The sequence below is a fragment of the Rhinolophus hipposideros genome (genome assembly GCF_964194185.1).
Source record: "Rhinolophus hipposideros genome assembly, chromosome: 22".
Classification (NCBI taxonomy): Eukaryota; Metazoa; Chordata; class Mammalia; order Chiroptera; family Rhinolophidae; genus Rhinolophus; species Rhinolophus hipposideros.
The window spans coordinates 34,172,798-34,186,629 of record NC_138068.1 but is presented as its reverse complement, the minus strand read 5'-3'; the positions used below and the strand labels follow the sequence as shown (position 1 = coordinate 34,186,629).

The following is a 13,832-nucleotide window of genomic DNA, read 5'->3' as shown; positions in this document are numbered from 1 at the left end:
CTCTGAAAACTCCTATGAGCAACATTGGGAAGTGGAATGGAGGGAGATGATGGTTCTGAACAAAGTGAGAGGCTTGGATTTTTTTTTTTTTTTTGACAGAACGTCTCTTGTCAGCAGTTTATAATGCGATGGAAATGGATAAAATTGGATAACACCCTTGGACCATACTGGGATTTATTTGGGATTGGCCTAATTGTTGCAGTGCTGATCTTCTTGCTTAGAAATCGTTACGGGTAAGATCTGGATCATGGGAAAAGCTGCTTGTGAGAACCAGTTTACTCCAAGGTATCCTCGCCAAATAAAGAACTTCCTCATCAAACTCAAGAGTCTGCTGCAGATTTCCCACACAGGGCTATGGTGGAAAATGGACAAAGCTTGGGACTTAGCCGCTGAGAAACCATTTCAGATTCCTGGTTAGTTGAGGTGGCCACTCGAGGGGGTGCCGGGGACTGTTCACCTAACACTTCACCACAAACTTGTCATCTTGGTGATCTAATTCTGAGTTTGGTATAAAGACCACCCATTTTCATGTTATTATAACAACCTTTCAAGAGGACAAAATGGGTGCCTTCGCTCCTACAGACACACTGAAGTGGGGAGTAGGGTGAGCTCTGGGAGGGCAGGAGCAGATCCCTCAGAATCTGATAAAGACAAAAACTACAAATAGAACCTTCATCTTGTGGGAATGATCCCGTGAACCACATCATAAACCCAATGAGCAAAAGCTCCTGTGGCATGCTGTGCTAAGGGGCTGACTTGGACTCCTCACCGAGGCGCCTTCTAGCAAAGCTCCATTAGCAACTATGTACCATATAATGTCATTTGGGATCTGTCCACAACCCTTTCTTCTATCCCTCTTTGGAATCCTGTTTTATCTGGGAATCCCCTGTGCAGTACGCATAGAGTGGGATGGTACCAGCCTCCTGGAACAGAAGCGAAAGTGTCCAGTTCTCTCTCCACCCTGACAGGCAAAGCAGGGTCTCAGGACTGGGGGAAGGGTAGGTAAGGAGAGTTCAGGAGGCCCACACCTGATGTCAAGGGCCAGGCTTGAATTCCAGCTCCACAACTCTTTAGATATTCGACTTCTCTGAGCCTCAGTTTCCTGATCTGCAAAATGGGAAAAATAATACCTATATTAGAGAGCTGGTGTGAGGATTAAAGATCACAGGGCCTGGCCTCTAGAATGAACTCCATAAATTGTGGTTTTTAATATTCTTTAAAAACTCATGACAAATTGTTTGGAATATAGGGACAGCTGAGCTGATAACAAGCTGTATGGTTTTAGGGCCCTGCAGTCAGTTCTCCAGCCAAAATGCTGGGTGTTTTGGTTGGAAAAGACCCTGCTTGCCTACTTGAAATCCAATGTGGGGACAAGAAAAGAGTTAATTAATAACATCAATCATAATCAGAAAGCAGAGTAAAATGGGGGAACATTGGGTTTGGAACCGAAGAACCTGGATTTGAGGTCCTTTAGTAGCTCTATGACTTTGGACATAATTTCTCCAAACCTCAAGTTTTTCCTCCATAAAATGGGATTAATTTCTACTTCACTGGAATATTGTGAGGCTTCAATAAGCCTAACTTCAAAAGTGCTTTTTATGCATTGCACATACACATAGTAGCCACAGTCATTTATTTGTCCATGAACTAATCCTGGCCTGTCAGGTCCAGGTGTTTAGAATTTTCTGGAAATGATTCCTGATTTACTAGAGAGTTCCAGTACCAATGGATACAGACTAACTTGTACAAATGTAAAAGAGAGGAGCAGACATCCAAACCCCAGTTTAGGGCCCGAGGGACAGGCTGGCCATGCAATTCTACATGACAGGTTTCTGGAATGTGCACATCACACACGAGGATAAGGGTAAAGAGGAAAGTGTAGAAGGCTAAGCAGGTGAGTCCTGGCTCCAAGTCTGGATGACACAGGAACTCCTTAGTGGTAAAGCTTGTGAAATTAGCTGCAGGCAGTGGTGAAAGGGAGACCCTTTTTGTGGCTTGCCGTGTAGAGTAGTAGAACACTGCCTAAAATTTAGGAGCAAGGGCACGAGCTCATAAATTTCCCATTTTAGCTAATTGCTCCAAGTAAATGTGAGCAAAGACCTTGAAAATATGGCGATTTAGGGTGTTGGAGTCATTCAAATGTCCATTTCCGAGCTTCTTCTCTGGAGTCGCTGCTGGAGCAGTTCTCATCACTGTGGTGCATGAATGGGCACCTGCTGGCACCTGGGCAGTTTCATGATAACTAACCAAGGGAGAAAGAGCCTCCTGCTTATTTCCAGGTTATGACAATCCCACCCCTCAACAGGCACAGAGCCCCTATTCTCTTTCCTGCTTCTGAGAGCTTCAAATAAAAACTGATAGCCTGTGGACTACAAGGAAACTTAAAAATCCAATTTTCTTTGTAAGTTCTTTTTTCCTCTATATTTCCTTCCCTGATTCTTTATGAAAGTGGAGTAGCTGTTCAAGTTGATATATTTTTTAAAAAGTAAAGAATTTTTTTTTTTCTAGAGCAGCAGTTCACGGTTATTTCATGAGGAACATGCTTTTGGAAGTCTATGTTTTCCCCCCAAGTCTTAAATGGTGGGCTTTAACAGGTATGGGTGGGAGTATCTGGGGAAGAGAGACAAGAGAATAAAGTCCTAAGGGAAGCAGGGTCAGGTGGGTGCTGCTTGCTGCAGTCCCATCTCTGGGAATCCCAGAAAGCCAGAGAGGAGGGGGTGGTGAGGCTGAGAAGAGGAGAAAAGAATTCACTATGGAAATCTGCCATGTGCCAGACTGTCTTCTGTTTTTCATTCCATCTTCATGGTGAGGCCAGGAGGTAGATATAACTGCCTCTGTCACACAGGAGGAAATTGAGGCTGTGAGAAGCTATGTAACTTGTTAAGAAAAGATCACATAATAATGTGATTACATAATAACAAACAATGAAGCTAGAATTTGAGTCCAGAAGTGACTCCAAAATATGTTCTTTCCTCTATATTACTTTTCCAGTTATCTCTTGCTGTTTAACAAACTACTCCAAAACTTAGTGGCTTAAAACAACAGTCATTTTAGTATGTCTCAGGAATTTGGGCAGGTGTACCATGTGATTCTTCTGTTTTTCCATATGGCATCAACAGGTCACTCACTGGTGTTCACTTCATGGATGGGCTGTTTATAGAGAGTGCAAGACAGTTTTAGTCAAATCCCTGGCACCTTGGCAGGGATGGCTGGAAGATGGCTCAGCTGTGAGTGTTGACCAGATGTGATCTCTTCAACAAGGCAGACAAAACAGCAGTAATTTTTACACGGCAGCTCAGGGCTCTCAGAGAGTGTTCACAGAGACCTAGGCAAAGCTGCAGGTTTCCTAAAAAGTAGCCTCAGACACCACTTCTGCCTCATTCTATGGGTCAAGCAGTAGATGCCACCTCTCAATGGGAGGAATAGCAAAGAATTTGCAGCCATGTTTAACCAACCATAAGTATACTGTTTAAACCCTTACCAAAGTTTACATAAATTTCAGTACAAAAATTTGCAGAAAAAAATGCAGCCGACATTGAGCTCCTTATCTTGGAAGACAAGGTGTGGACAGAATAATCAGATCCATGCTTGGCTCTCTTTGTCTTCCCATCCTATAGATGGAAGAAATTCACATGTCTGATTGGACAGAAGAAAAGGTGTCTCCCTCTCGTCCTCAGACAGGCACATGCACACGCATGAGCACACACATACACACACACATACACACACAATGCTCTATTATTATTTCTCTGCTCTGAGCTTAAGTGACATGAGAAAAGACGTGCAGAGTCCCAGGATGATTGGGACTCTCACCTGAAGTACCCTAAGTGCAGGCTCCACTCTGTGTCTCAGGACTCACACCTGACTCTCAGCAACTCATCAGCAACTCAGCTGATGGGAGACCCACCCCTGACTCTCTCAACATCTTCCATCCTCATGCATCTTCCCTTCCCAAACCCACGTCCCTCTAAACCCATCTCCTCTGCCTCATCCCCTATAACTAAGGTCCTCCTGTGACATGTGGCCTTCAGCATAGGTTGTGGTCAGCATTGTTGTCAGCATCCTGTGTCCTACAGCTCTGCTGCCAGATGGGGAAAGCAGGAAACTTCACATCCTTGGATCGGGGAGTGGGGAAAGCTGTGGGGGGAAAGTCACTGTGGATTGGCCTCTAGATTGGAATGTACAAAAATATCAGACATCTCTTTTGCACTGAGAAGGTCATTCTCCTGGTGATGTACCTACTAAACCTTATTATTCAAAAGAGCATCAGCTCCTCCCCGGCTCTAATACTGGAGCCACCCTCCTAGTTAGTACCTTAGCATTGGGAAGTGCCAGGCCCCTGCTAATGAAGTGTGGGGAAAACCCTTCCAAACTATCCTACTGTTCAGATAAGGTTCCAAGAGTTACTGATTGGACCCCTTACGGCCTAGAAAATTAATGGCTTTACATTTTTTTAATTTAATTTTATGCTATTTTAAAGTACATGATTAGAAAACCCAAAGGTCCCATTTTTCCATAAATCTTCACAAATTATCTAGCAATGAATATCATTTTTATTCCATGGTCAGCAACTTCAATGAGCTTTACCTGAAAATTCTTCCAACTTCTAGGTTCTCCCACTACCTTGGATTGTTCCCCCACATCATTTAGCAAAGAGAACACATTGACCCACAGCAAATGCAGAGTCTCCAAAGACATTTTCTCCTAAAAGAATCAAAACCAAGGGAAAGCAGAGATGGACTATAACAGTTTCCATCCTCTTCTTCACAACAACAGGATATTCGTACCAGGACAATGGCTCCTGAGCAATCTGAGGTTGTCTTCATGTTAAGAAAACAGGTAGATTTGTGTTCCTGAAACAGCCGTGGGGCCTCTGTGGTGCCAAACCAGCCACCTGAATTAGTTGACTGCCTCAGGCAAAAGCACAGAGGCAGCTCTGGCTTGGCAAGCGTAGAGGCCCCAGCATGAATTTGAGTTGAGCCAAGTAGTTTACACGTTATCCAAAGATCTGAAACCAAGCATAAAGGGGGATGGATTGTATGTGAATGAAAGAGCCTCACCTCACAAAGCCCCAAATACATTTCAAACCTAACTGATGTGACTGTCTTCGTTTAGGTTCCCCCAGAAGCTGCCCATGAGAAAAGGATTTGAGTGTGAGTGGTTTATCTAGTAAGGAATCTCAGGAAACATAGGTAGAGAAGTGGGGAAGTGAGACGGGGAAGGGAAGGAAGCCAGTGCAGGGTGGTTTCCTGGAGCTCAATTCCACTGGTGTGCACTTTTTTGTTATGCCTCCCAAAGGACAAGGGAGCTGAGGTATTCATCCACAACTTTCAGCTGTCATTGGTTGAGGGGGTGGAGCCAGCAGAGAAAGCCCTGGGCCAACAGATGCAGGTGGGGGCCATGAGCAGCCTTGCCTGCCACACAATGGGGAGGCCTGCTGGGATGGGGGCAGGGCACTGCTGCAGTGATTAAGAGCTGCGTCTGGAGCTTGCCACCTTTCCATTCAACAAGGTACTGAGCACTTCAAGTGTCCCAAGCACTCCGCCAAGAACCTGGCATATTAAAAGGAGACCTACATGGTCCCAGCTCTCAGGAAGCTTGGGATGGGTAGTATAGGAGAGAGACCCCATCATTAAGGCACCCACCACGTGCCATGCATTCTCCTAGACTCATTTCATCCTCCCAGACCTTCTGTGAGGTGGGATTCTTTCATTTGATAGACACACCGTGCAAGGAATCTGATTACTTGTGCAGAGCTGTATAACCATTGCCAGAGGATATTTACAGCCAGAATCCTGGTATTATGATTCTAGCTGATGAACAGTTTCGGTCTCTAAAAGAAATGCAGATGCTAGCAGAGTAGTAGATGGACTGACGAATGTTGGCAGTATGTCAAAAGAACTGAATGCAGTAAGTAGGCTGTGGCTAGCCTGGTCTGACTCAGCCTGAGACACCTAAGTTGGGGGCGGGGGGAGTGTGGGAAATGGTCAGTTCCTGCTGTTTCCTTCCCTCCCCCTTCCCTACCTGTCTCTGGCTCCTCCATGATTGAAGGGGAGGGGGGATGGTGAGACGTGTGGCTTAAGGAAAAGATTTTACTGAACCAGCACAGAAGCAATCCTACAAAAGCACCTGCTGAGCATGGACGTTTGCCATGTTGACTTCCATGGAGCACTTTTGTGGTTTCTGGGGGATTCCATGGCTGGAAATCTTCTGTCTTTGGCGTCTCCTGAAGGCAGAGCCTGAGACAAGGATTTGGGTATAGGTAGTTCATTTGGGAGGTGATCCCAGGACTCAGAAATAAGGGACTGGATGATGGACAATTGTCCCTTTAGGGAAACCACCTCAGGGATGATGTAGATGCCTGATCACTGCACTGTACACCTGAAGCTGAAGAATAATGAATGTCATCTACAATTATATATATATATACACACACACACACACATTTATATAATTGTAGCTCTGGCTACAATTATAGTTACAAGAAGTGGAGTACAGCATTAGGAATAGACACAGTGGAAATATAATGGTTGTATGAGATGTCAGAGGGGTAGTAGATGGGGGAAGGAGGTTGTCACTGTGTGAGGGATATAAATGATAAATGTCTATTACATTGTTTTGTACACCTGAAACTAATAATAATAAAAAAAAGGAGTGGGAAGGATAAAAAGCCATTAAAAGATACATTATTGAGGTCACTGCTATAGGCAATGGGGCTTTATTCTACCAAGATGTGAAGTTTACAAAATACCCCTCAGAATTATCCGTTTGAAAGACAGAAGGCTGGACACTTTACCCAACAGCTCCCTTCTCCATCATTCGAGAATCTCCTTGGGGTGCATTAACTACCCTGTCAGCCCTTCTAGGCTGTTTCTCAGAAGCTCTGGGGAAATCTTTGAGACAAAAAAGATTCATGCCTTCCCTTAATGTTGGGCACAGTTAGCAGAGTCTGAGGTAGCAGGGAAGGGCCCTCCACAGCTGTAGCTGACTCAGAGGTGAGCAGAAGTATTTGCAGCATGAGTAAGCCTCCTGAGCCCCAAGGCCCTGGCCATCCATCAGGCTCTCACACATGGGATTCCCTACCTGTGGTGGGCTGAATAACGGCCCCTAAAAGAGATCCATGTCCTAATCCCTGGAATGTGTGCATGTTAACCTTATATGTCTAAAAAGGACTTTGCAGAAGTGATTTTGAGAATCCAGGAGAGAATCCTGGATTATCCAGATGGGCCTTAAATGCAATCACAGCATTAAGAAAGAGGCAGAGGAGATTTGACACAGAAGGAGGCAATACTACCATGGAGACAGAGATTGGAGTGATATGGCCACAAGCCGAGGAATGCCAGCAGCCACCACAAGCTGGAAGAGGCAAGGGTTGGATACTCTCCTAGAGCCTACAAAGGAGTGTGGTCTGGCCAACACCTTGATTCCAGACATCTGGCCTCCACAGCTGTGAGGAAATAAATACCTGTTGTTTTAAGCTACTAATTTTGTGGTATTTTTTAACAGTAGTCATAGGAAACTAATATAGTATCCTCTCTGTGGGTAGCTCTAAGCTCCTTTCCTTGTGTTATCTGTTCTCTGAAAAATACACATTCTTGCTCCTTTTCTTGGTGGGAGTGCAGCCAGCTCTGATGGCAGCCTAGTGTGTCTCAATCTCATGCTCTTTCCACTTAGGTATGTGTCACACACCCTACGCCACTATATGCCCCAAATTCCAGGGGCCACAAATCAAGTTCTCCAATTAGCTCCCTTAGAGCCCCTCTCCTTTGGCTGAAGTTGAGTGGAGAGCTCCCTTTTTCCCTCCCTCACAGGAAATGCAATAGCCGTCAGAAAATCCCCTGCAAGAAAGTTTTACCTCCACTGTCCTACTTCAGCCTTAAATACGCCAGCCACCACCCTGCACCCCTTTGCAAGTCTCAGGACATCTAGCCCCTCCGTGTACTCATTCTCAGCCTTTGGGCCTCAGCACAAGTCAAGGCACAGAGTCCTGTTTCATCACCCAGAACTCCCTGCCTGACAATTTCATTCCTGAGCAGTGTGCTCTGGGCTGGGAAGAAGTGAAGCAGCCCAGCCCTACCTGTGCTGGGGGCTTCAGTCAAGTCACCCCACCTCTCCGGCTGTGGCAGTTTCCTTCTCGGGAAGATGAGAGGGTTGGAAGCATCTACAATTCCAAAGCCACAAAATTCTCAGTGGTGTGCACAGGTGTAACTTGGGAAATAAGATGGGACCCCCTTACCTGGGGTAGGTTAGAAAGGGCTCCCTTAGCCAAGAACTGGTGTTTGTGCCCTAACTAAAAGTCTATAATGTAAGTTTGTAATGGGTTCATAAAAATAGTGTTTGACAAATGTATACCATAGTCACACAGAAAACACCTGAGGCATCAGAAAGGGAATTTATTTATTTAAATTTAAAACCATTACCAAAAAAGAAAGGTGGGGGAAGGGTAGAGACGTGAGCCTTGGATTTCACATTAAATTCTGCTCCATGTGAGGCTACAGGTTTCCCCACCACGTCTTTTCCTTCATTCCTTCCTCTGCCAGAATGAATTCTTTTTTCCCATGAAGTATTTTGCTTGTGTATGTAATGTAGAAAAAATGTTCACCTCCTCTAAGACACATCCTTTTTATAAGAAAAGGTACTAACCCATAGCAACAATAAATGTGCCATTCTAACAATAGCTTGTTATTAACAAGAAAAAAACCCATAAAACTAAAAATAGTGATTCCACTGGAACTAACGTGAAAGTAGTCATGAGCTGAATATGTGTTTCCAGAGGCACAATATACCTGAAGCTTTAAAGTCTCCCATACTCCTGAACTCCAACAGTTTCCCTTCTCAGGGTCTGCTTCTGGGGAAACCCAAACTAAAACAATGTGAAAAAAGTACTGTCACATTTTCCAGGGAAGGACATCCTGGCTCAGAGAGCAGCAGATCAGCATCTTGTCCAAGGTCACACTGCCAGTTAGTGGAAAGATTTAGGATCAAACCCAAAGCCAGTGCTCTTTATTCCATCCTATCCTCCCCCTCATGTCATCTTACTGTCAAATATAGCTTTCAAAGTGATATCTATTATTTTTCATTTTTTCCATTTAAAATATTAAAGTAGACAAAAGGCAAAATTTATATAAGATTCTTTTGAAAAATTCTTTTTCTATCATGTTTCAAAAGCATCATACAGGAAACCTTGCCACCCTACAAAAACCCAAAAGGCATCATTAATCTTGCTACGTGATTCATTGATGACTTAAAATGGAATGTGAAAGCTTGATTGTGATAAATCAATAGTATTGACAAATACTATTGTGATTGTTCTGAGTTACATTGACTTTCCACACTGATTTTCTCTCCCATTATCTCCCCCTTCCCCATTCTACGTAAATACACTTTCCAAAGATTGCTCCCTTTTCTTAACGGACAGTGTATGTAGTAGGTACAATCAGTGCCCCACCCAAGTCTCCTCAGTCCAGTTCTGAGACCACCTGCACCTCCCATGGGCAGTCCGCTGTATTTATGGCTTCCCACCCCAAGCACCTGCATTCCTCTGCCTGAGGAGGCTCTCTGGCTGCCAGAAGGACCAGGAGTTAATGTTCCCGGTAAGGAAGAGGAGTTGCCCAGTTTTCTTGCCCCTTGGTGGGCTGATTCAGTGTATTTTCTGTAGAGTCTCTCAGAAGGTGTCGGCAGGACTGAGAGCCCCAGTTGCCCACTGTAGTGATCTGCTCATTAACACATTTTTGTACTGGCTTTCCTCCCTTCCACTTTTCCACTCTTACACCTTCCAATTCCCTCTCCAAACAAACTACTTGTACTCACATTCTTATCTCAGGGTGTGCTTTTGGGAAAACCCAAACCGAGAAAGAGTCTAAGGAAAAAATGATGTTAAATATACCAGAAGACACAGAGATAATAACCAAGCTGAGACTAAAATCAATATCTTTTGATTTATAGAGTGTACACTCGGTGGGAGCAGGAATCATTTTTTTTTATTCACCACTGTATCTTCAGTACCTAGTACTACACATAATTGGTCTCAAATACTTTTTAAATGGGTGATTAATTAATTAATTAATGCATGAGGTTCTTAAGGTTCTTCAAACTTTTAAGGTTCTTCAAACTTTGAGATGACAAGTTATCCTAATTAATGTCAAAGAAAGGACCAGGATTATAAAAGAGGAATCTGAAATAATATAATAATTTAAACAACTATCTATAAGATTTGAATAAATGGAAAAACATATCTTGTGTTTGAAAAGGAAAATTGCCAAAATATAGACGTTAATTATCCCTAAATTACTCTTTAAATATAATAATACGTCCTTAATATTATAACTACCAACAGGATGCTTTTTAACCTAGGCAAGTTACTTCCAAAGTTTATAAGGAAAAATAAACACAGATGAATAACAGGGACAATTCTGGAAAAGGAGAGAAATAAGGAATGGGACCATTACCTAGCCATCTATCTCTCAGTAACACTAAATAACACTTGATAACAATACAGTTTTGAAAGGGTGGAGGACAGATGGTTACCCTTCTAATATTCATTCATTCATTTCCTCATTTATTCACCATGTTTCCCAAAAGCCTGCTCAGTGTAAGCAACTTGTCACTACATATAAATGCCTTTTATTAAATACATAAAAACTGCTGTGTGTAAGCACATAGGCAGTGTCTGGTCCACTGTAAGCACTCTGTGTTATCTATGACTAACTTATTTCATTAATTCTAAAATATATCTTTCTCCGAATTTTAACATCTCCAAAATTAGGATACAACTCACAATGAATAGCTCTTAGATTTGAAAAAATCCTGTTGTTTATTGTTCTGCTCCATTTGACAGGAGGCCCCTAATGCCTGGGCCTCTTTCATCATTACACCCAGCACCTGGCACGGTGGCTGGGACCTCATAGATGCCCAGTGAATCAGTGCAATGATTGCAAAAAGGAATGAAGCCTTCCCTGAGGGAACCCACTCCCACCACACACAGACTGCACATTCTTTCTCCTCCGAACTCCCAAGGTGCTTTGGTCAGACCTCTCTTCTGGCGTATCTCATATTCCACCTCGAACTACAGTAGAGTGCCTGTGTTATTGTACCCACTGAAGAGACGACAGGACCCCTGCCTTATTTATCTGAGGATCGCCGTGACCTAATTTGTATAGTGCTTTCATTGAGTCTCAATCAAAATACTTTTGGTTGCAAAAACATACACAATGTCAGCTTCGCTGTGTTCTCCAGTCAGCCCAGCTGTGAGTTCTGTGAGGGCGGCGATTAACCGCTTCTCATCTCTAGGTATCCAGGGCCTCATATACAGTAGGTGCTCAATAAGTACTGAGTGACAAACCTGTGCTTTCTTCACCCCCAGCCTAGTCTGACAGTCTTCCTCTGTAACACAAGCCCATCGCAAAGTGCACAACCCATGAGTGATAACCAGCACAGCAGCAGAAGTCGTTTACCTGACTACAACAGGAGAAAGGGTAAAATGGGGTTCATCTGTGAGTCACAGTTTTTCCTCCTCAGGAAAGCTGTTGCTCTGGAGGTGGGTTTATAGCTATAAAACTCCTGAGGTCAAATTAAACCAGAATCTCTGGGAATGAGAGCCAGGCAGCAGAATTTTTTTTCAGTCCTCACCATGCAGCCCAGGTTGAGGTCAACTGTAACCTGCAACACAGAAATTCACTCCAGACAAATTCAGTGTAAGGGGAGACGCTAGTAGGTTTTGCAAAGAACTCTCTACCAAAGGCCCTTGTAATGGAGAGCTGCCTTGGGAAGTTCTACAAAGTTCACTTGCCACACCTTTCATGACTCTACCTCCTAAGTAGGGGAGGCAGGGCAGTTGGGCAGCTCTGCAGGGGTTACATAAATGACATGAAGCTGCCACAGGCCACAGGACAAGACTTTGGAGCACCTACCCCCTAGGCCTGTCTCTCCACCACCAGGTAGTGACCTCAGGCAAATCAGTCCCTTTGTGACTTGGGTTACTGCAAAACAAGATTACTCTGATGTCTTACACTTCAAAGTGTTATAATTCCAATCAAGCCTCTCAGATGAAAAATAAAGGTCTATAGCAGAATTTTTTTTTTTTAAATCTTTGTATGCGGGGCAAGAATAGAATTATTTTTCAGGTTGTAAGATTTAATTCTTAGGGGTTTTTGTGTGTGTGTGTGTGTGTGTGTTTTTTTGCCACCCAATTAATTTCATCCAGCATTTGTGCCTATGTTTCACTATGGAAACATTTTTTTGTAATATGAGCTTGTGTGAAATGAGTTATCCTAACTTGTTCTATATTTCGTTAATCATAAAATGTCTATGTAACGACCAAGTGCCACTAAAAAAACAGGAACGTTCAATCTTCACCTAATAGAACATTAAAACAAATCTCTTGTATTTGAGGTCTATTTAGATTTTGTCAGAGGCAAAAGTTGTCTGAGGTCCTGTGATTTATTCTTTTTTTAAAAAAGGGACAGTGACTTCAAGCAGTATATGTTTATTAATCTTCTTGTGTTGAGTGAAACGGAGTTTTATGTAGGAAAATGGTAAGCTAGTATTCCAATAGCAGGTAATAATTAATTCTTGAAAGCTTCTCTAAAATTCATTCTGTCTAGAATAGCTAACGTATTATGCTTATTATGTGCAAGGCACTGTTCTAACCAAATGTATGATTAACTAATTTGATCTTCACAATTACCTTCCTGGGAGGATACTCTCTCATCTTCCCTCTTTTACAGAAGAGGAAGCTGAGGTCAAGTAACTTTTCCAAGGCCACACAGCTGGGACAACCAGGTCCAGAGTCCATTCTCTTAACCACTGCACTGGACTGCCTTGAGAAAGTTCGTAAATAATTTTGCAGGTGAGTGGATTATAACTGAATGTAGGTTTTCCTAAAACTATTCAATTTAACAAGCCGCTACAATGTTTAGCATTGTGCTAAGTTAATGTTTACCAAAAGAGGTTCAAGTTTTTGCAAGGTGCTCCTTGATAAAAGGCTTATTGGGTCATTAGTTCTGGAAGATGCCAAAAAATAAAGTTCTGGGAGACTCACAACATGCGCATATTAGAGGTCTGAGAAGTGTTAAAGAAAGATACCCATTTAATTTTGTTTAATCCAACTTTTCCAACCATATTTACCTCTGGAAACTTCCTGTTCCCCTGCTCCAACCCCCTTCTTTTGTTAATATCTATTAACACTCTGTAATTTAAGAGATATTGCACCAGACATTAAGGCATCTTCTGAGCTTGGCTTTCTAAGCCTAAGAAACAAGTATGATGCTTATTCTCTGCTAGGTATGATACTAATGCTTCTAAGAATGACCTGTTGCACAGTAGCTAAGTAACATGCAAGGTAAGCTAGATGGTGGTGCAAAGGGGATTCAGTGGGTCTGATTTCAGAACTCATGCTAATCATTCTACCAGGCCACCATGGTATCTCATGACAGCTGGACATCTAGCCTGGACTCAAGACCTACAATCGTACAGTGTAACACCCAGTCAGCGGTGCTGCAGGCCTTGCTTTGACCTCACATCATGGTTCCAATCTTATTCTCTAGGACCAAACCCTTCCCTGTCTTCCAGTACCAGCAGTTGTATTCCGGCCGTTATCTATGTCCATCTGCTTGGCTTGATACCCAGATTCCCCTGGAATAAGAGTCTCGTCTTGAATCCCATCCTGTGGCTGATCCTAGGAATTTGCAGTTGAATGTACCTTATGTCAGTTGCCTGTCTTTCCAGTGTCCTGCTCTTTGCAGTGCTCCCAGGGATACCCATTGCCTGCCTGGGGGTGACTCCACCTGGGCCTTCCCTGCAACTGACGGAATCCTGGTTCTGGTAGTGCCAAT

General features: G+C 43.3%; 1 protein-coding gene across 1 annotated transcript in view; it reads left to right on the top strand.

The window, feature by feature from the left end:
• SEL1L2 (SEL1L2 adaptor subunit of SYVN1 ubiquitin ligase) overlaps positions 1-1,487 on the top strand; it is a gene marked incomplete at its 5' end in the record, with an annotated part of 128,974 nt that extends 127,487 nt beyond the window's left edge. The window contains one exon of the mRNA XM_081034662.1: positions 118-1,487. Coding sequence (XP_080890788.1) covers positions 118-237 — 120 coding nt within the window. The 3' untranslated portion in view covers positions 238-1,487. The remainder of the gene's footprint in view (positions 1-117) is intronic.
• Positions 1,488-13,832: the final 12,345 nt, after the last annotated feature.